The sequence below is a fragment of the Candoia aspera genome, chromosome 10, assembly GCF_035149785.1.
Source record: "Candoia aspera isolate rCanAsp1 chromosome 10, rCanAsp1.hap2, whole genome shotgun sequence".
NCBI lineage: Eukaryota > Metazoa > Chordata > Lepidosauria > Squamata > Boidae > Candoia > Candoia aspera.
The window spans coordinates 14,462,330-14,483,276 of NC_086162.1; the positions used below are offsets into that span (position 1 = coordinate 14,462,330).

The following is a 20,947-nucleotide window of genomic DNA, read 5'->3' on the forward strand; positions in this document are numbered from 1 at the left end:
AATTTTACCAGTGAAAGATTGTATCTGCCCTTGTGTGTTTGATCAAGTAGAATCTGTAGCCCACTTTTTTCTGTGATGCTTAAAATGACAGCAGGACTGCTCTTACTGTCCATCTACTAGTTACATTCTCAGGGTGCAATGATGACTTTTATCTATTGTAGCTGTTAGCAGATAGACATGTCCATCCCACCCATAAGGTTAGCTATGTTTTGTGCTAGACTGTGATTTTCAAAGATGACTGTCGAGTGCTGAATGCAGTTAGTGGGTTGCCATAGTTCTTATCCCTTTACTTTTAATTCAGTTTTAACTTTTATTCAATCTATTTTATTTCTTGCCTTTTATGTATTGCATATATACACTTTTGATCATGCTGGTCCTACGACCAGAATAAAATGAAACGAATGAAATGTCAAGGAACACATTTTTCTTTATTCAAACTGATACTTGAAGATGTTCTTTCTCCAGCCAGGGATCATTCAGTTGTGGGAGAGCTTCTGTACCTTGCCAAACCCTTCCCCTGAAGGAACTGGAAGAACCAAAGGTTTAATGTAAAAGATTGCAAGAAGAAAAGGTTTATTATAAAATAGACAAACCATTCTTGATCTGGTGAACACATTTGGAGTTTTGAGAGATTGTGGTCTCTCTGTTGAAGGGCTATCATGAGAGCTTTTTCTGGTCACAGAACGACTTCCATGGCAAATGTAGCTAGTCATTGACTGCCCATTTACCAGGGTGTCTCAGTAAATGGCAGGAACCTGGTAGACTTACCTGGGATTGGAAGCTAAGTAGGTCAGATCTGGATAGTATTTGGGTATCAGACCACTAGGAGACCACTAGGAAATTCCAGGGCTGTAAGCTAAACTGGGAACTCAAGAAAACATTCCCAGAAGAAGGAATTCTTTACATTTCATGGCATGGGACTGGGTTATCTGAGGGACTGCCTCTCCCCAATTACATCTGCCCGTCCCATTAGATCTGGCAGAGAAAGTCTGCTTCAGGTCCCATCTGCTAGGGACTTGCATTTGGTGGGCCTTCTCTGCCGTAGCACCCGCCCTATGGATCATTCTCCCCACCCCATCCTCCGAGGTCAGGTTAGCTCCATCCCTGTTAATGTTCCGTAAGTCCCTCAAGACCTGGCCATGTTGTCAGGGCTGGGGGTCCCAGGGGACTGGTGACATTCTAAGATGGCTCCCTCATTGTGGCTAGTATTTACTCTCTCCTGGGTTCGGTGGTTTGGTATATATATATAATTTAATTTTGTATGCCTCCCAGAGTCACTTCTTATGAGATGGGCAGTCATATAAATTTGACAAATAAACAAACAAACAAACAAACAAATACAATTCACCACTTTCGTATTACTGCCAGGAAAACTGCATGGTTGTGTCCATGCAGGCACTAGGAGTTGCATCTTTAAATCCCTAGCTTACTTTCAAACTTTCCTTCCTTCCTTCCTTCCTTCCTTCCTTCCTTCCTTCCTTCCTTCCTTCCTTCCTTCTTCTTTTCTTTCTTTCTTTCTTTCTTTCTTTCTTTCTTTCTTTCTTTCTTTCTTTCTTTCTCTTTCTTTCTTTCTTTCTTTCTTTCTTTCTTTCTTTCTTTCTTTCTTTCTTTCTTTCTTTCTTTCTTTCTTTCTTTCTTTCCTGCTGTTTTAGGTGTGTAAAGTCTATCCCATGGCTTTAACACCATCTTCTTCACTTTTAAACATCCCAGAATGGTGGATAATCCCATTTCAGCGTAACAGGGTTTTGGGACTGCAAAATCCAGTGCAACATTGTAAAGTATTAACATTTTAAAGTATTAACCACATGTATTAACATTTCATATTGATCCTCAGTATCTTCAGTATCTTACCATCTGAGCCTTCCTGCATAGTTTTTAGATACTCCATCAAAGGTCATTGTCTTAGCTAATAATATTGCAGAGTAGCCCTTTATTTACATGGTCATTCTTGATGGATTAATTTGAATCTAAGCACCATATTAATTGTACAGGAAATGGATAATCATTTTTATCTTGTAGACAGGGTTGAAAGGTTCATGCAATTATTGAGCAATTGTAACTGTTCAACCTTGGGACAACCACAATTGTAATTCACCCGCCTCTCCTTCATCTGGAAGAATGTTAAATGACAACCTTGTTTCAAGCGAAGTACCAAAGACCCTCAGGGATCTAGTTGCCCTGTAATCATTTCAAGGTATTTACTGTAGTTTTCAGTAGAAGGAGCCCTTAATCAGGGATTTGGGACTTCCCCATCAGAAAGCTTGAACCTAGTAATGAGGAAACCTAGAAGCGAGTAGTCTTCTGAGCATATTAAGTCTGCATGACAGCAGCTCAGCAAGAATGCATTCTATTGTAGTAAAGATAAGCGATTTAGGATGCAATGCGCAAAGGAGAACAGAGAGCATGGCCTTCAGTCCTTGAGTAAGCTCATTTTTGTGACGGAAATTCATTCGTTGTTGCATTTCTTTGTATTGTTGTATTTCTTGTTCCAGTTTCCCTCCCTGGTTCTCTCCCTTCCTCACCTCAGTCTGGTGATTCCTCAGTTCTTCACCTCAATCTGGTGAACTAGAGTAACTATCTCCCCAAATTTCCTTGACTTCCCTGATCTGAGCGGCTGCAATAAGAAGAAAACACTTATTTTCTAGATTGTATTCCCCAAAGAGAAGGCATGATACATTCCATTCTTTCATGCTGGATTCAATGCAATAATGTGCTGGTAATCTACTGTCTGTCACCACAAGTAAACTGTAGCATCCATAATCACACTTGCCACAGGTGAAGCTAGAAAACACCAGACGGTTTCCTTTGCATCAGCAACCAGAACTTCATTTGCCTTTGATAGTTAACCAAGATGAACTTAATTTAGTGTGTATTAGACAATTTTGTTGTTGTTGTAGTAGTTAACTTTGTGCACTGTGAATTTAATTTTATCTTCTGGTTTTAAAAAGCTGGCAATTCTAATCTGCTGGATCCTGCTAAATACCTTGCTTTCTATTTGATTATGAAAAATCCTCTGTAGTTAAGATAGATTTCCTTTTTCTTAATGCACTTTGCTGACTGTGATCAAGGCAAGCTATACGTATGTACAGTCTGAACTTATACTGATACGAACTGGAAGAATGGGATGACTGGAATATCCTAATTAAAGGAGGATTATGGCTCAGAGAGCCAGTTTGGTGCAGTGGTTAAAGCATCAGGCTAGAAACCGGAAGGCCAGGAGTCTGTGAGTTCTAGTCCCGCCTTGGGCATGAAGCCAGCCAGCCTCAGGTCAACTACAAGCTGCTCTGGGTGCCAACAGTGCAGATAATTTGATTCTGTGAAAGAACACTAGTCTGTCTGTCTGCTGTCTCTCTCTCGTCTTTGAGTCAATCTTGACTCCTGGTAACCACATGGACAATTCCATGCAGTTTCCTTGGTAACATTTTCAGAAATGGTTTGCTATTGCCTTCTCCTTAGGGCTGAGAAACTGGCTCAGTCACCCAGCTGGCTTCGTGCCTAAGGCGGGACTAGAACTCAGTCTCCCAATTTCTAGTCTGATGCCTTTAACCACTAGACCATATATAAGATAGTCTTCACTTTGTCCTCTGTCTCACTCTTATTACTTGCAGAGGGGCTATTCAGCAAGGCATGAAGTTAAGCAGTTCCACTTCACATCATGGCCAGAACATGGGGTACCTTACCATGCCACCGGCCTGCTGGCATTCATTCGCAGAGTCAAAGCTTCTACACCTCCTGATGCAGGACCCATTGTTATTCACTGCAGGTAAGTCCAAGAATAATAGCTGTTAATTTTGTGGTTGTTTATTTTGGCAAGCAAAGGGTCTTCATGACAGAATGTGGGAAAATATACTGTATACAGTATTTTAGTGAGGATCAGTGAAAACAAACCTACAGTAAGAAATTGGCCTTATTATGAACAGGACCACATAGGAAATGTGCCATAATTTTAATGGGAGAAAGCCACTAACCCCAAATTTCTTCAATGCACTATTGGGCATCACTGAATGGAGTCCACTCTTATTCATCATTCCCTGATTCCAAAATTATCAAAAATCCCCCCCTCAAGAAAAGGGTATGCTGCATTCAGAAGAGATGAATATGAAAGATGCAATGGTTAGTTCTGTTTTCTGTGACACATCTTTGTTTTGTGCTGAAGTCTCTGTGCCTGCTCACAATTCCTAGTCTGAAAAAGGGCCATGGGAAAAGTTCTTGAGGTTTTCCCTTGGGACTCAGTGGTAGTATGGGAAACAGGAAAAGTCCAGGCTATGGGAAAGATGATTGCACAGTGAAATGCCACTAAATAACCTACTGTATTAATCAAGATGGATAAAAATATCTCCAAATACTTAATGGAGTTCACTATGGCCCAGTTGGATTTAATAGTTGGGAGTAATTATTAGAAAAGTTTGTTATCACTTAAAGAAATACAGTTGTAGTCCTCTCTTGTGAAAGATCAAAGCAGAATTTAAGTCAACATCTTTATCATTATTTGGCCAAATACTGCAGCCACAACTAGAACGATTATTTTCTCATCCAGCTGTATTTGTTTCAAACACGTACAAATCCTTTCTCTATTACTTGATTTTGTAGGTGGCAAAGAATGATATAAATGATTTTTATAGAAGTCTGCACTGTAGTTGTGTATAAATAATTATAAAAAACTAGCATCCAGAAAAAGAAGGCAAAGGGCTAGGTATTGGTTTTTAGTTCAAATAACTAACTCACTTTATTCAGAACTCAAAAAACATTCAGTGCATACAAATTGCATTAGTGTTGGATTTTCAGTCTATTTGGGCAATACTGTCCCTCCCTGATATTAAGAAATTAATATCTACTATCACATATCCAATTCTCACTGGATTAAAAAAAATGGAAAAAGTAGGACCAAATTCTGTCCCTTCACCCTCCCCTCTCTTCCCATTTCTTGATCACCCACATTTTAAACTGAAGGATAAATATGATCAAGGAATGGGAAGATAGACAGCTTTATAGGATTAGAAGATGTATTCTTGAAAGATGCTCTATTTCTGCTGAATATATTTTGCAGAAGAATTTGCTCCAAGTTCTAACTTAGTTTTGAATGAAACAAGTACAAAAAAATTCTTAAGATCATGAGCGTGTGCCGTCAAGAACACTACCAATGTTAATGTGATTTAAAATCAAAGGAAGTTCTCCAATGTTATATAAAACTTTTATATAAATTATAAGAGGCTCTCTTGAAAATCTTGAAGTATGAGAAATGGGCTTGGAACTCTTTACTAAATCAAATTATTGTAAATGTATTTTGACAAGTCATCAAGAATACATTATGAAAATAATTGATAGATGGTACTAACCCCCTTAGAATTGTAATATATTAACCATAGTCTTTCTAGAGTATGTTGGAGGGGTTGCAATCCAATTGGTACATAACTTCTCCAGTGGCATCGACCATTTAATTGTGCATTTTAATAGAAAGTTTTGGGTGAAGTGGGGTGGGGGGAGCAAAAAACAAAACAAAACACAGCAGTATAATGTTATGGTCCATTTTCCCAGAGCATATAAAATGGTGCAATACAAGAAATTAATTAAGCTTGTATAGTTGGCTGACAGATTTACAATAGCAAAACACTGGAAAATTGAAGTACATTTTTCCTTGGATCAGTGATTCTTAAAAGTGTAGAAAATAGGATTCGATAAAAGATTAAGACACAAGCAATAATCCATTAATTCAAAACTGTTTTATTCACATTTGATCCCCAGTTTTTAAGTTAAAACAGCAAAGTATTCCCAGTTGCCTCCATCTGTGCAAATATTTTTATTTTTATATAGAAACATTTTGTATCACTATTTGAAATTACAGATGTCTTTATGCATATTCCCCCAAAACACAGGAATTTATTTACGTATCACTTTTTGGGACTTCGCTTTCTGATTTTTAAAATGTGCCATATTTTGTTGACTGTGGTACAGTTAAATGAAAGCTTTTTAAAAACAAACAGTTGCATTTGTGGTACTTTTTCTGAAATGTACTTCTCCTTTGAATGCAATGTCAAAGAACAAACTCATCTTAAGCAAATGGAATGAGAATTAGTAGGAAAAAAAAGGGCAGAGTAATATTTCAGCACAGGAGTAGTATTTTTTTAAACTCCACCCCCAAGGGGTGGAATTGAATATGTGAAAACCAGCAGCTAGGGATGTATGCAGTGGGGGTCAAAAAGATGGAGGCCACAGCCATGTCATTGAGAGCATACCCCTTTTTTATACCCACCACAATCTTGACTTTTTAAAATCCCCCCTCTACCCATGGATACCCCTGCCTGCAACCCAGAACATGGCGAACATTTTAGCTTACTGTATGTGTATTTCCTTCAACATATAAACAATTCTCAACCCTTGGCTCTCCTTGATAGAAAGATAGATGGTCTTGTGTTCAGATATGGGCATAGCAGGAAGCAGTTTCTGTTGTGGTGCTTTTTAATTATTACTAGACAGCCCTATGACCCATTGGGTCATCATCTGAGAGAAAGGTAGTGCCGTCTGATGTGACCAGAATGAACAATGAATTTTAGGCTGACCATATATTTTTTTTACCCCAATGCTGGACAGTCCCGTGGTCATCTAAGAAGAGTATCATAAATTGAAAAATAATTGTAGTGGCAAACAAACTTCAATAATAAGTCAATAAATATTTACTTACCTAAACAGATAAACAGAATGACCATGGGCAGGCAAAAAAGCAGTGGGAGCAGGAGCGACTTCTGACTTCCCCATTGACTCTGCTTGTGGGCAGCGGGCAGGGAGCATCGGAAATCATGATCACGTGAACGTGGGGACACTGCAATGGCCACAACTTTGCAAATAAAACTGGTCTGAACATCATGGAAATTTCAATTCCACAGGAGTAACGGGGTCCCGGATTTTTTATGCGTTCTTTAAGTTAGCGGATTTTAAGTACTTTGATTCAAAAATTGTTCTGGTATAATGCACCATTTGGGCTAACTTGAGAGTGCAAACAGATAAACACAGTGAGTTTTAGTAGTATATAGATTACAGTAATGTTCCATGTCTGAACCCAGGCCTCAAAGCATTGGCTTCTTTACCTGTCTTATTTCTCTTATAGTTAGCTACACACCAGTGTATATGCCCTAACTTGCCCCATAAGCTTCCGAGATGGTGGGGGAGACCATCACACCTGCTTTTCAAGTTTTGCTTGCACAGCAGTCTTAGGCTTCATACAGTACACACAATGTGGAATCTCTCCCTTCTAAATGTTCAGCTGAGCTTTATAGGCATTCTGGGTAATTTTTTGCTCCATGGTTCTTTCTGGGCTAGATAACAAGAAAGGACTGATGAATGAAAGCTGGGGAATTTCCTCCCACCATGAACACAGACACTTTTTTATTTTGGCCTCCAATTGCTTCATCAGTATTCATTCATCAGGGACGAGTATAATTAGTTTCCTCAGCATGCAATCATTGAGAATCACAGCAAGTGATTCATCAGCCCCAGAAATTAGTATATTTGAGGGTTTTAAAGCTACAGTGGAAAAGGGGAGAAGGGGGTCCGTTGTGATGCATTCGGACCTTTGCTAATGACTTTGATGGGTGGGGCTTCTAACCGGAGAAACCTGGGTCAACCATATGCTACAGGCAAGTTTCCTTTAAGAAAGTGCAAGGCTGTTTTAAGTAGCATTACAGTGGATTCTTTTAAAAATCTCTAACAGATGTGATTCTTTCTGTACATAAATATCAAAGATCTGTATTAGCCTGGGGCTGTTCTGTGCAGGGAGAAAACTTCTGTTTGCTGTCTATGCTAAAAGAAGTATCAGTTGGACTCGCCACATAATGTAGAATTAAGGATCAGAGTATTTCTGTGGCTTGAGGACATTTCTACAACTGGAGAGTCCCTTGTTCTCTAGAAGGGTATTGGGAGATGCATATCAGCATTGGTTGAGGCCAGCACCCCACATAAGGAGTGCCAGTCTCATTCTTTGCAGCCAGCTATCTCCAGCCCTTGTCTTTCATAACAGGAAAAGCTAGAGCTGGATATTAATACTAATTACTAATACTGTGCTTTGATTGGTACTAATACTAATGCCAACACTAATGATGAAATTCTGCACTAAATCTGTGAGCAGAACAACTGAGTAGAGATTTCTCTGAATTTGCTCCAGGAAATATATTCAACTGGGGGTGTCCAGAGAGAGAACAACAGGAGGCACATGATGACATGTTCATTGTCATATCACAAAAGGGATGCAAATTCCACCCCTTTTTCATGAGCATTGCAACACTGCATATAACTACAGAAGGGGCAGAGGTTGCATCATCATGTCATGATACATTTTTTTTTTGTCATTTGGTTGAATTCATGGCTTGCTCCAGACACCTGTCTCCAACAATTACTCTATGCCAGGATTCCTTGCTCATGGTAACAACAGTACCACTACTGAAAAAGGTCTAATGGGAGAATTGTCTAAGGATGTCTCCTGGAGATTTAATGGACACAAGGGCAGCCAGGAAGACTGGAGAGAGGATTGTGTCTTACAGTGACAGATAGGACATTCAGACATAAACTTTGGCATACCTTGTCAGTAAATAAGTGCTTGAACTCCCCACTCCACCCTTGATTAGAAATTCTCTTCCATAATGGCTTTTGTGCACTATGATACTTTCAAAGGAAATGTTTCTATTGACTTAGCCTTAAATCTAGCACTCGTAGGTAGGCCTTCTAAGGAATCTGAAATATATTCCAACTTTTGGACTCTATTAAGTTTCCAAAGGTTAAAACTTTTGTATCTGGAAAAGGGCTAAAAACTGTATGAATTCATGAAGCAAATATAGAGAAATTTCCACATTTAATACTCAGTTCTGACAGTTAAAGTATTTCTTCTTTCTCCCACATCCTCAAACCTCTGCAGTGCTGGCACTGGGCGGACAGGCTGCTACATTGTCCTGGATGTAATGCTGGATATGGCTGAGTGTGAAGGAGTTGTAGACATTTACAATTGTGTGAAGACTCTGTGCTCACGGAGAATCAACATGATTCAGACAGAAGTGAGTTTATTGGGATGGGATAGGGCAAAGTGCATTGTTCCAGGTAAGTTTGAAAGCCTCCTTTGTTGCTTGGTATGTATTCTTTGTGGCATAGTCAGAGCAGATGGATTCCATAGTTTGTCAGGAGAGGTTTTACTGTGCAGAATTTTGGTAAAACAGCATTGCAACAGATTAATTAAATAAGATTCTCTCCTTTCAAGATGGTTTATTTGCCCTTTACTGGCTCCTATTCTGTCCATGTAGCTTTGTATCTTTACTAGCTAGACAAAGGACTTTACAAGTTCTAATAAGGGCCTTTCCCAGTTTTAATTGGGATCTTTTATCCTATGTAGTGTCTGCCATGTCACTGCTATAAATGCCTCCCTATCTAAATCAGCCATACTCAGAAGAAGCTGGTGTTACCCAGATTAACCAAACACAAGTGCTGGGTTCACATGATATGCTACTCCCAAATAAACATATTATTCAGAATGGCCTAAGACAGTGGTCCAGCTCTCACAGAACGTCTGTTGAACCACAGAAAGCCCATTCCCATAAGCGTTTAAGTGATCAAAGGGATCTAGTGGGGAGAAGAGAAATATGTGTCTGGAGAAAAGAATATTTCTCTTCTGTTCCCCTCTAATCTTATGTATTAGGTTTGCTTGTTCTTGTAGTGTTCATAGAATCATAGGGTTGAAAGAGACCTTGGAGGTCTTCTAGAATGGCCCCAAACGATCTTTTGGGAAGGAAATGTGTTACAACCAGAGTTGATTTCAGTATTGTTCCTTGCTGTTTTCAAGTCTGCTTTAAACCATTTTGATCATTTCGATTGAGAAGTGACATGTAAATAATGCAATGCAAATGTCCTTAACAAGACTTCCATTCCTTCATTCATACTAAAGGAGCAATATGTCTTCATCCATGATGCCATCTTGGAAGCCTGTCTTTGTGGAGAAACCAGCATCCCCCTCAGTGAGTTCAGACCTACATACAAAGAGATGGTTAGGATAGATCCACAGAGCAACTCATCCCAGCTGCGGGAGGAATTCCAGGTGAGTGAATGAAAATTGGAGGCTTTCTTGAATCAAGGGCTCTTTACAATGCTCACGAGCTCCCCTGAGGCATGATTCCAAATGCCACTTACAGGGAAATAATAACGATCGAAGGGTATGTCTCTGTTGCCCACTTGTGAGCATTCGAGAAGCATCTGTTTGACCAAATGCTGGGCTGAGATGGGCCTTGGCTTGATACAGCAGGCCTCTTCTTATGTTCAGCCCTGGGAGACACATCTATGTGTTTTGAACTACAGCCTTTCCTAGATCACACGGGACTTTGAATAAAATTTTTTCTTCTTTTAAAATAGAGAGTGTATAGCTGTAGTGCTAAATTTCATCTGCCAATAAGATTATAAAATGCTGCCTGACCTGGTTTCCTCGTGTCCAGCAGACTCTGAATTCTGTAACACCCCACCTGGATGTGGAGGAGTGCAGCATTGCCCTTCTACCACGTAATCGGGAAAAGAATCGGAGCATGGATGTGCTGCCTCCAGACCGGTGCCTCCCTTTTTTGATCTCCATGGATGGGGACAGCAACAACTACATCAACGCGGCCTTAACTGACGTAAGTGATGACAGGGATTGGGTGGGAAAGTCATTGGCCAATGGTTTTCAAATTCAAATACCTTTATTACGGTCTTTGACCAGCCTTTACAACAGAAGAAAAATAATTTAGTCCAACAATTCATTATCAGGAAAAAGGAAAACAATAAAACAGTAAAACAATGTATCTAATTAAAAGTTTTGCACAATTGTATAACTTGATAAAAACATTTGGCCAATTGTTTTCCATTTCAGTCCTTTCATAATTTCCTACATCAACCTTAACCTGCAAGGTTAGGTTCCAAAACTGGATGCTGGGAAAGCAGAATCCAAAGAAAACTTTTATAGGACTTAGAAAAGTTTTGGAAACAAAGCTTTAGGAACAAAAGTATAAAAAGCTCAAAGCTTTAAATAAAGTTTCTTTTAGAAAATCACTACAAAATTTCCATCAGGAGAAAAAAAAAATCAACCTGAACTAGTAATTTAGTTGCCCTTGTTAGTCAATCTCAGCTGATAAAGCCTGCAAAGTTTTCTCAGTTTAGCCACAGCCGGCTAAGTGCTGCCACCTAGCTGGATTATTTCAGTTTTTCTTTTTTTAACTCAAATGAAATTGACTGTTGATCAGTACCTCTCTGAAACTCACTAAGTAGTCTATCAAATTAATATTTTGTTGGGTCTTGTGTAGGGGCATATGATGATAGGAGTCACTTGTTGAGATGGGTGGCGATAGAAATTAAATAAATAAAATTGACATTTGGCAGTTAGATCCCATCTTTGCCTTAGAGTTCATTTCCTGGTTAATACTGTACATCTCTGAGACTTGGTGTTGTACAATAGAAGCCAGCCCTTGTACCTCCCTTTAATTTAGAGCATAGGACAAATTGTCTCTCTTTTAGCCTCATCAGTTTGCCTTATGGGGAATGGCTGCTTTTTGACTGATCCCACTGACCATGGCTAGTTGTAGTATTTTGCAAGGATGCCAAGAATCTCTCCAAATGCTGCAGAGGACCCTAACCCTTGGGAATACTTGCTTTCTTCCTATATAAATACTATTTGTCCCTTGGCATTTTTGATGCAGGGTACTTAGTCAGTTTTGAACCTTTAGCAGTTCATTTTTAATTTCAGTCCTTTGATAATTTGAGTTTTAATTTTGGTGATTTGGCCTATGTCTCTTTATTTTATTTAAAGTCCCTTTTTATTATTGTTGCCTCTGGCACTGTTCCTTCCTTCCTTCCTTCCTTCCTTCCTTCCTTCCTTCCTTCCTTCCTTCCTTCCTTCCTTCCTTCCTTCCTTCCTTCCTTCCTTCCTTCCTTCTCCATAGAGGTTCCTTTTCAAGTAAACAGGCTAAAATAACAACCAGAATTATTGGGAAATGCTTTTAACAGAGCTGAAGGAAAAAAGAGTTCTCAGCATCTGATTTGAGAACTGCCCTTGCCTTCCTTTCTTACTGTAGGAATGTGCAGCAAAGCCTGGCAGAAAATGGGGGCAAAGGAGAGGAAGCAAATCAGAAGTGTCTATCAGTCCTTTTTGCTCATTCCCCATATTCATACAGGAAATGAATAAAAAGAGGGACTGTGCAAGCTGAGTTCCCCTTGACTTGCCAGTTCCCTGCAATGCTGTCTTGCTTCCTGAATGTCTGAGCATTCAGCAACCAGTGCAAAGGGACTGTCCTAGCCCCACCACAGTGGCCCTCATCCTCTCAAAACATTGTAAGGGTGCTCTCCAGCTGTCAAAAGGTTGCTCACTCATGCTCTAGATCAATGTTTCTCAACTTCAATTCCCAGAATTCCCCAGCTGGCGCGTTGAGTCGAAGTCCACCCATCTTAAAGTTGCCAAGCTTGAGAAACATTTCTCTAGATGTGGTGGAATTACAGTCCCAGCATCTGTTGCTGTTGGAGCTGCTTGCACTTATAATTTGGCAAATAGAGGGACCTAGCAAGCAACTCAGAACATTGCCCCATATAGCCAAGTATCAGTGATATGGACCAACAGTGGCTCTCTGGGATTTTAGAAAGCCATTTTATTGCTTTCCGTTGGCTTCCTGTTGAGCTGAAAAGTGCCTGTTCTGACTTTCAGATTACATCATCACCTCCACCAAAACTCCAATAGATTGAATCCATTTTGATAGCATTCTTGTGCCTAGTCAGTCTGACTGGTTGTATTATTTTATGCCAAAGTGTCATACAAACAAACAGTATGTTAGCTTCCAGGTTAGGGTAAGGCCAAATAAAGCCAGATTGCCTAAAATAATCAATGACCTCTTTCAATTAACCAAGGGAAGTGTCAGTTTACTAGGAAGAAGGGGAGCAATCACTTTGAAAGCCTGTCACCATGTAATGCTCCAAAGGAAACTGGATCGTCAAGGGTGAAGAGCTTAATCTGTATGTTTTTTCTAGATCTTTTTTTTTTTTTTTACCACCAAAGCCTGAAATGATTTGATCAGGATTTGATTTAGGCTGATTCAGTGAGGGAAAACTCTCCTTCCGAATCTATTCAGAACCTTATTTCTTCTATCCTTGTTCCTTTAAAAACTGTGTTTTAAAAACGTATTTGAGCAGAGGGCAACTATTTCATTCATGGGTATTTTAATGGAGCATTATTGTGAATCTAGACCTAGGACGGGGTGCCTTGAGTATCTGTAAAAGTTGTCCATGAAACACTATTTTTAATGTTACTGAACGGAACAATCATTAGGTCCACGAAGAAGTCCTATCAGCTGCACTTAATTTTGATTTGATTAAATCTAATAAGCTTTAGCTATTGTCCTGGCTCTACCTACTTTATTAGGGCATGTCCAATGTTTGGATTGCAGCCCCCAACCAACAGAAATATTTGTTTTCAAAAACGTACAATATTGTGGATATTTCCCAAAAGGTTAGGCTAAAAGAGACAGCAGCCCTGCTCACAGTTTTATAAAACCTACTTTCTCTCCTCCACATCTCATCAGTATTTAAGACCCAGGCATGACTCTGATCAATCATCTAAACGATCGCTCCTACCTTTATCTCAGTCATCTCAAGCTCCTACTGTTCAGTGCTTTTAACCAACTAAGTCACAGTTAAGATTGGTGGGCAGACCTAATACAAGAATGGCCTTGTTGGATTAGGTAAGGTTCAACTTACTCCAGCATATTGTTTCTTGCGGTCATCAAGCAGATGGCTCTGGAGTGCTTACAAGAAGGAGATGTTCCTTTGCAAGTTGTATTTGGAGGCATATTATCCCAATCTGGAGACAACACTGATTCTTTAAGGCTAATAGCCATTGATAGACCTTGATAACTTCATGTCCCCCATGAAGTTATCTAGGCCCCTTCTCAGGCCATCCAAATTAGTGGCCATATCTGTGATAATGACTTCCACCCGTTAATTATAGTCTCTGTAAAGCTTATTTTCTTTTTTCTTTTTAAAGTTCCTTCTAATCAACTTCAGCTTCATTAGATAACTCCTAGTCCTAGTATTTTAAGAGAGGAAGAAACGATTTATCTATCCGTGACTTTTATACCATGCAGGAAAATTTTATATACCATGTACAATGTTTGGTAGAGATTATGTCTTCCCTAAATAACTTCTTCTAAGCAAAAGAATCCCAAATCTTTTAGTGTGTTTTCATAAGGAAGATTTTCAAGGCCTTGATCATTGTGATAATCGAGTAAACACTTGTCTGCAGAAGGGACTTCCTGGTTTATTAAAACCTCCTTTTGGTTTGCTTTCCCAGACTGCTGATTTCTCCCTATAGAAAGCAAGTAAGCAGAAGATATTTGTCACTAAAATATGCAGTAAACAGTAGTTATCCAATAGTTTTCTTACTGCTTATGTGAGTGCACGCACAATGGCCTGTGAGCCAAGTAGGAGGCCCAGTGCAGCCAGCTAATCCAGAACCCACCAGGCTTGATCTGGCTCTGATCACAACGTTCATTAAGAAAAAAGTAGAATGCAAAGAGAGTCAAGAAGAGTTAGAGCACAGGGGCATTGTTTTAGAGAAACTGAAAAGTTGGGAGTTACTTCCAAAATGCAGTGTATCTGGTCTCTTGAGCTGCTAAGTGTTGCTTCAAGGACTCTTCAGGAAGTCGAAGAACTAAAGGATAAAAGCACCATCAACCGGGATTGTCTGCTCGCTCTCGCTCTCTGCGGGCGCCTCTAAAAGCACGCATTTCTTTTGCAGGACTAACAAGCCCTGCAAAGTCTTTACCTTGAAGTTCATGATTTTTCCTCCCCCCCCCCTACCAAGATATCTTCTCCCTTCTCCCCCCAAAAAATATTTATTGGAAATAAGACTTAAAGTGCCTGTCCTACATATACGTATTTATAGCATGGCTCCCCCATCCATTCACAGGGCAGGAATTATAGGGCAGGCTGACCATAGGACAATTAAGAATTTGCTCATTGAACAAAGATAGATTGATTTTGGTTAATAGAACTTTAAAAAAAGAGAGAACCAAGAGCAGATAGTGTGCTTCTCCCTCCCCTTGGATGTGGTAATAAAGAATTGAGATGTATGTATTGCCTGTATGCGTGAATGTATAATGTTTGGTAGAGATTTCATTCATTCATTCAAATTTGTGATAACTGCCCATCTCCAATGGACTCCAAAGGTAAAGTCCTCCATGGGAATGTGACCCTTTCATAACTCTGTCCCTGCTCACACCTCAGTTTAGTTCCATTCACAGTGGATCTCTGCCTTTGGAGCAAGGCACTGTGGTTTTTCACTGCAGACAACTTGCTATAGGCATAGAATTACACTTCTACAATGAGGCACAGCAACACAGATTCCAATAGCAGAAACCACAAAAAATACCACCATGCTGCACAAGCCAGGGCAGAATTGCTCAGATCTCTAACTGATAGTAAATCCTGCTTCCAGGGATTTTTTGAGGTATAAGTGTGTGATAGTAGTGGTGGTTTGTCAAACTGTACTCCGTGGGCCTTGCCCTGGATAAAGCCCTGCCTTTTCCTCATTGTCTCTTTGCTCTGGTCTTCTTTAAGGCTAAAGTTGGGCACAATTGCTGACAAATGACAGATTATCCCTCTACGTAGTGCAAGGTGCACTACATTGCACCAGTGAGAACTTCTAAGTTGAAAAAAGTGAAATGTACCTTTTGTTGAACTGCGGGAGAAATTCTCTACCCAGCATTACTGTAAATTTGTGCCACCTTTAAGAAGGAGAGAGAATAAAGACTGTAGAGACTACTGCCAAGGGGAACAGCAAGAAGGCTAGATGGCTTGCATAATTGAAAGTGCCCCCTTCTTGGACACGGGCCTTGGGTAATGTCTGGTTATGCTTCTGTGCCTCTGCAGAAAACATAAATTAAGGATTAGAACTGTAGGATGTTCTTTATAAGTTATTTTCTGGGCAGCCTTGATCATTCCTTTGGCTATGGAACATCAAGGCTTTTTTGGGGAGGTGGGATGAAGGAAAATCTACATCTCTCAGAATTCTGGGAGTTGAAGTCCACACAAGTAGCAGAGGTTGAGAAATCCTGCAATACCCACTGAAGGATTGTTGTTTCAGTCCTTGTTTCCTACCTGCTTTTACCAATCTCTTTTGTTCTCCTCTAGAGCTACACCAAGAGTGCTGCTTTTATTGTAACCTTGCACCCCCTACAGAACACCACGACAGATTTCTGGAGGTTGGTGTATGACTATGGCTGCACCTCCATCATTATGCTAAACCAGCTCAACCAGTCCAATTCTGCCTGGGTAAGTAAGAGAGACCCACTCGTCACATGGTTACCTCTTATTCTTTGCACTAGTAGCTTTGTTCCAGATCTATAATGGTTAAAGTGTTGCACTAGGAACTGTAATATTCAGGTCCACCTTCAGCCATAGAACTGCACTAGGTAATTTGGGATCTTTCACCCTTAGTTCAACCTACCCCACAGGGTTGTTATTGTGGGAAAACTACAGAAGAGAGTTATACCCCATTTTGAGTTCCTGAAGAAAAGGCAGGATATAAATCTAAATAATAAATATGCCCACTGTGCAGGCACTCTGATCTACTTGCCCTGAACTAAAACAAGGAGAAAAGAAATAGTTAAATGATAAATGGCATTGGAATAGCCAAATAGGAGTGTCCTCCAACCTAGATGTGTTGAGATAATAACTCCTGGAATCTCCAGCCAGCATTGTATCAGTTTACCTTTCTTTGGTAGTTAGGGATGCAAAATGGGGGAGATGGGCGGTAATCCTCTTTTGGGGGAGATGGGCGGCGATTAAATTTGAATAATAAATAAATAAATAAATAAATAAATAAAAATGTGCCATCTGCCATCACCTCTTCTATGGCCCAAGATCCCCTCAGAGTGATTCTAAAACATTGGTTGCCTTTTTTGCTTCTTTAGATGTTGGGGCTTTTAAAGGCAGAATGCTTGCAGCGGCATAGGCTTAAGACTGCTTTTTCACTCCTTAAATAGCTAAGAATTGACTTTGGCCTGAGCAACTTTTGGAATGTTGCCATCAACATGCTGTGCAGATGCTGATGCTGCCCTCCAGCCAATGGAAGTTATGCATTCAGTGTTAAAGAACAGTCACAGCCAGTCGCTCTAGATTTATTGTTTTAAAAGAAAAGAGGGATGTTGGGCAAAGCGCAGTCAGCCAGGGCTACTGTGTGAGATAGTTTTGTGGGAGGACAGCTAAATGGTATTTGGCCATTGTAAGTCACTTGAAGAGGCCTCAGTGATTGCTTCTCAGATCATTATGGTTTGCTGAATAAATCACAGATGAATGAGTTTGCACAGTGCACTAAGCTGGAAGCTGGCAACTGAATGACCAGCAAAGACTATTGTGGGAGGGGAATGGCCTGCTCAATCAATGGGTGGAAGGCTGCTGCCAGAAATGTGTATCTAAATGTGATTAAGCATGCATGCTTTTAAGTGACATTAGGTGCCATGATAAAAAGGTAATCCAACCTTCTCCAACCTGGTGCCTTCCCAATGTGTAGACTTCCTCCCAGAATTCTCAGCAATGACCATGCCTTCTGGGGAATTCTGGGAGTTGATGCTCAAGGGCTCCAGGAGGGCAAAGGCAGGCATAAACATCCTATGGATTTAGATTTTTTTGGATCTATAGATTATGTATCTAGATCTTCGAACTATGGAGCATTTTGGAAGTTTGATTCTCCTTCCCTAAACCATCAAAGCATTCTTGTTGAGCTCATGGCAGTTTTAAGAGCCCATTACAAGTCTATAATGTTAATTTGCTTGATTTTTTTTGAAAAGCATAAAATTAATATCGTAGACTCTTAATGGACATCTTCATTAAATGGATTATTTTATGAGTCAAGATCAGACACTTCCAGTGCCACTGACCCAACTTATCGTCGTACTACTGATATTGAAATAAGGAGATGAATGAATTAAAGGACCCCCTTGGGGTGAAGATGAGCATTCCTTTGTCAGTCTTGCTTGCTGAGTTAAAGAGGACCACTGCGTGCTTAATAAACAGAACAGGAAAATAAACATTATTCTCAGTGCTACCATATCAGGGAGGTCTAGTAATACCGCAGGGCCAAAGGGAGTTTATTCAGGAGTGAAATTAACTCTGGAAGCAATTGACACAGAGGGAAATCCAAGCAGTGAACTCTGTTACAAGAGGGCAAACTGAGAGTTTGGGGAGATTAAATGGAAAAGAGAGGAGAAGCAGAACTATTTTCATCCAAAGTAAGAAACTCTGGTTCTCCCGGTGTTTGTCTTCACAAGCAGAGTTGTATAGCACATTTAACCAAGTCAGTTAAAAACTTTCAGCCTGTATCTGCACAGCATGCTAAGCTTGGTTTTAACCGTAGTGTGCAAGTTTGCAGCTTAATGCATTGAGTTCAACCTGTTTGATGAGTTTATGATTCAAACCCAGAAAATGGACTAATTTAAATGGATGAACTGTTCAGACCCACCATATCAGATCCATCCTCCTCCCCATATGGTCTTAATACAACTCTGCCTCTGTTTCTTTGTTATCTTATCCTGCTCATCACTGGACTCTGGCTTCTTTAGGGGATATGTGCGTAGTGCTGTTTTCAGCCAGATCTTGAACATTTATAACAGTCAATAAATCTGCAAACAGCTTTGGAAAGGTGACTTGGAGGGTATATCCCTCACTTGAACCATGTCTCGCTGGAGGAAGTGGTAATACCCAAATTATGGCTCCGAGTCTGGAAAGCATCATGATTGCAGAGATTTATAGCTCCCATTAATAACCATTTATTATTCAGATACATTTGCTATCCAGCGAGGGCTGAGCTGTTGGATGGCCTGAAAAGCTAAATGTTGTGTTAAAGTGCAGTGACAAACACAGTGTTTTTTGTGTTCACTTTTCCATCCTGGTAGTTGCTGTAAGGAATGAAGTTGGTGAGGCAGGAACAGCAGTTCTTATGCTAGAGAGAATAATTCTGTCCATGTAGATCAGATGCCTCCCAGTGCTATCAGGAGAACAGGCAAGCATCCATTGATTCAAAAAAGCAGGAGGGAAAAGCCTTGAATTAGAACCATGGAGCCAGGACCTTCATAATGGCTACGACTTCTGTGTACTGCAGTGGACCAATTTTCTCTTGCTGAGTCATGCCTATTCCTGAATAAAGTGCTGTATGTTCGGAGGGATAAGATTTACAGATGAACGTGGTCTGAGAGCCATCTCATGCATAATGGCCAAAGTAGACAATGCATTGTTTGGGCTGCCTGATGAATGATATCTACAGTCCTTCCTATCAGTGATCGTTTCCTGCCACTTCAATGCTGAGCAATATTAAACCTTGTGCTGATGTAACCTAGGTTGAATTGGCTGGAAACAAGCCTTGACTGAAGGGGATGCCGATAACATCGAATTGTTTCCCCGTGAGAAAAACAGATGCGGTTTATTTATTCAGAGAATGGGGGACTAGGAGTAGGTGCGTGCAGGAAGGAGTGATGGTTTTTAAAACTGCACATAGAAATAAAGTATTGCAAGTATTGCTCGATTCCACAGCGTGGGGATTATTCTTTGTTAGGGTAAACCAGTGTGCATAAAAGTGTAGGCAAACTTTGGAGGTTTGGGGGAAGGGGAGAGAAAAAACCGATTTCATGGTGAAGGGGAAGAGAGAGTGGCTAGTTTAATCCACTAAAGCATGCATCAACTCCTGCCTTCCACTTTAGAACCTGAACGCACCCCGCTACCTTTTCTCTCTCTGCTGGAATTTGTGCAATATATTAACTGCAAAACAAATGCACTGCATTGTGACTTATTAGGTGAGTAAATCTAACTGATATAGTGCCAGGTATTCATGCCACTGTTTGTTCCTCTCTCTCTTCTAAGCCTTGTTTACAATACTGGCCAGAGCCAGGGCTTCAGCAATATGGACCAATGCAGGTGGAATACCTATCTCGGTCAACCGATGAAGATGTTGTAGCCCGTCTTTTCCGGGTGCAGAATATAACACGGGTGAGTTTGCTCTAAACCTCTGCACTGTTTTGAGAGCGTTTTTTAAAAATGAAATCTGCACCTGCTTGCTTTCTTTTAAAAAGAAAAACTTATCATGAAAGGAAATGGAAAGAGGTTTTCACTGTGACGATTTGGGACAATTCTTTTCTCTTCCCACCAGCAACAACTGCATGTTGTAGTTGTTTCTTGGTTTCTTGACTTGTAGTTTAAGGCTTCTTCACTTGTAATTCTTTAATGGGAGTGCTTGCACAGGGGACCTTTCACCTTTCACACAGGAAGGGATGCCAAATTTGATTTCAGAATAAAATTGAATAGTCAGTGAGATCTGGTTACAAGATGATGCTGAAAGAAATGGGCAATTTTGTTTATAGAAGATTTGGAGGTGGGGGTGAGAGGTGAGGTAGCCGAGTTTCCAAATGGAACCCAACTGCTGTTCAGGGAAGAAAAGTCGAAAAGGAATTTCAAGTTGGACTTGCAAGTCATTGCAAGCTACTGCTACTGAAGCTACTCTTAACACAGCCCCCATCAATCTCATCAAAAACAGTTTGCAACCACTTTCAGGAACTCACTGGGAGATGGGGAGCATGGAGCGGGCTCAGCCTCTCCAATGGAGAGGCAAAGGATAGGAGAAACAAACAGAAAGCACTGTCCTTCTGACACAGAGGTGCCTGGGAAGAACAGGACTTGCTTCTCAGTAAATGCAGACCAGCCAGAGCACTTCACTGTCTCTGGGGAGTGGCCACTGTTTGCAGGCATGTGCGGCTGAGTGAAGGAGCCAGCATGAGACTTTCTCTCAACTGATAGACCTGTACAAAGAGCTCCAAAAGGATATCTCCAACCTGAATGAGTGGGCCTCAAGATGACCAAAGCAGTCAGGGTAAGCCAGCACAAAGTGATGTGCCTTGGCATGAAAAATCCAAACTTTACT

At 40.4% G+C, this 20,947-nt stretch overlaps 1 protein-coding gene across 2 annotated transcripts in view; it reads left to right on the forward strand.

Moving 5' to 3' along the window:
* Window positions 1-20,947, forward strand: part of PTPRU (protein tyrosine phosphatase receptor type U) — a 339,403-nt gene that overhangs the window by 295,967 nt on the left and 22,489 nt on the right. Inside the window, exons 22-27 of one of the 2 annotated variants that reach the window (XM_063312343.1) lie at window positions 3,609-3,763; window positions 8,903-9,038; window positions 9,920-10,069; window positions 10,461-10,637; window positions 16,171-16,311; window positions 19,894-20,019. In XM_063312343.1, coding sequence (XP_063168413.1) covers window positions 3,609-3,763; window positions 8,903-9,038; window positions 9,920-10,069; window positions 10,461-10,637; window positions 16,171-16,311; window positions 19,894-20,019 — 885 coding nt within the window. The remainder of the gene's footprint in view (window positions 1-3,608; window positions 3,764-8,902; window positions 9,039-9,919; window positions 10,070-10,460; window positions 10,638-16,170; window positions 16,312-19,893; window positions 20,020-20,947) is intronic. The other variant, XM_063312344.1, reaches the window with a different exon arrangement.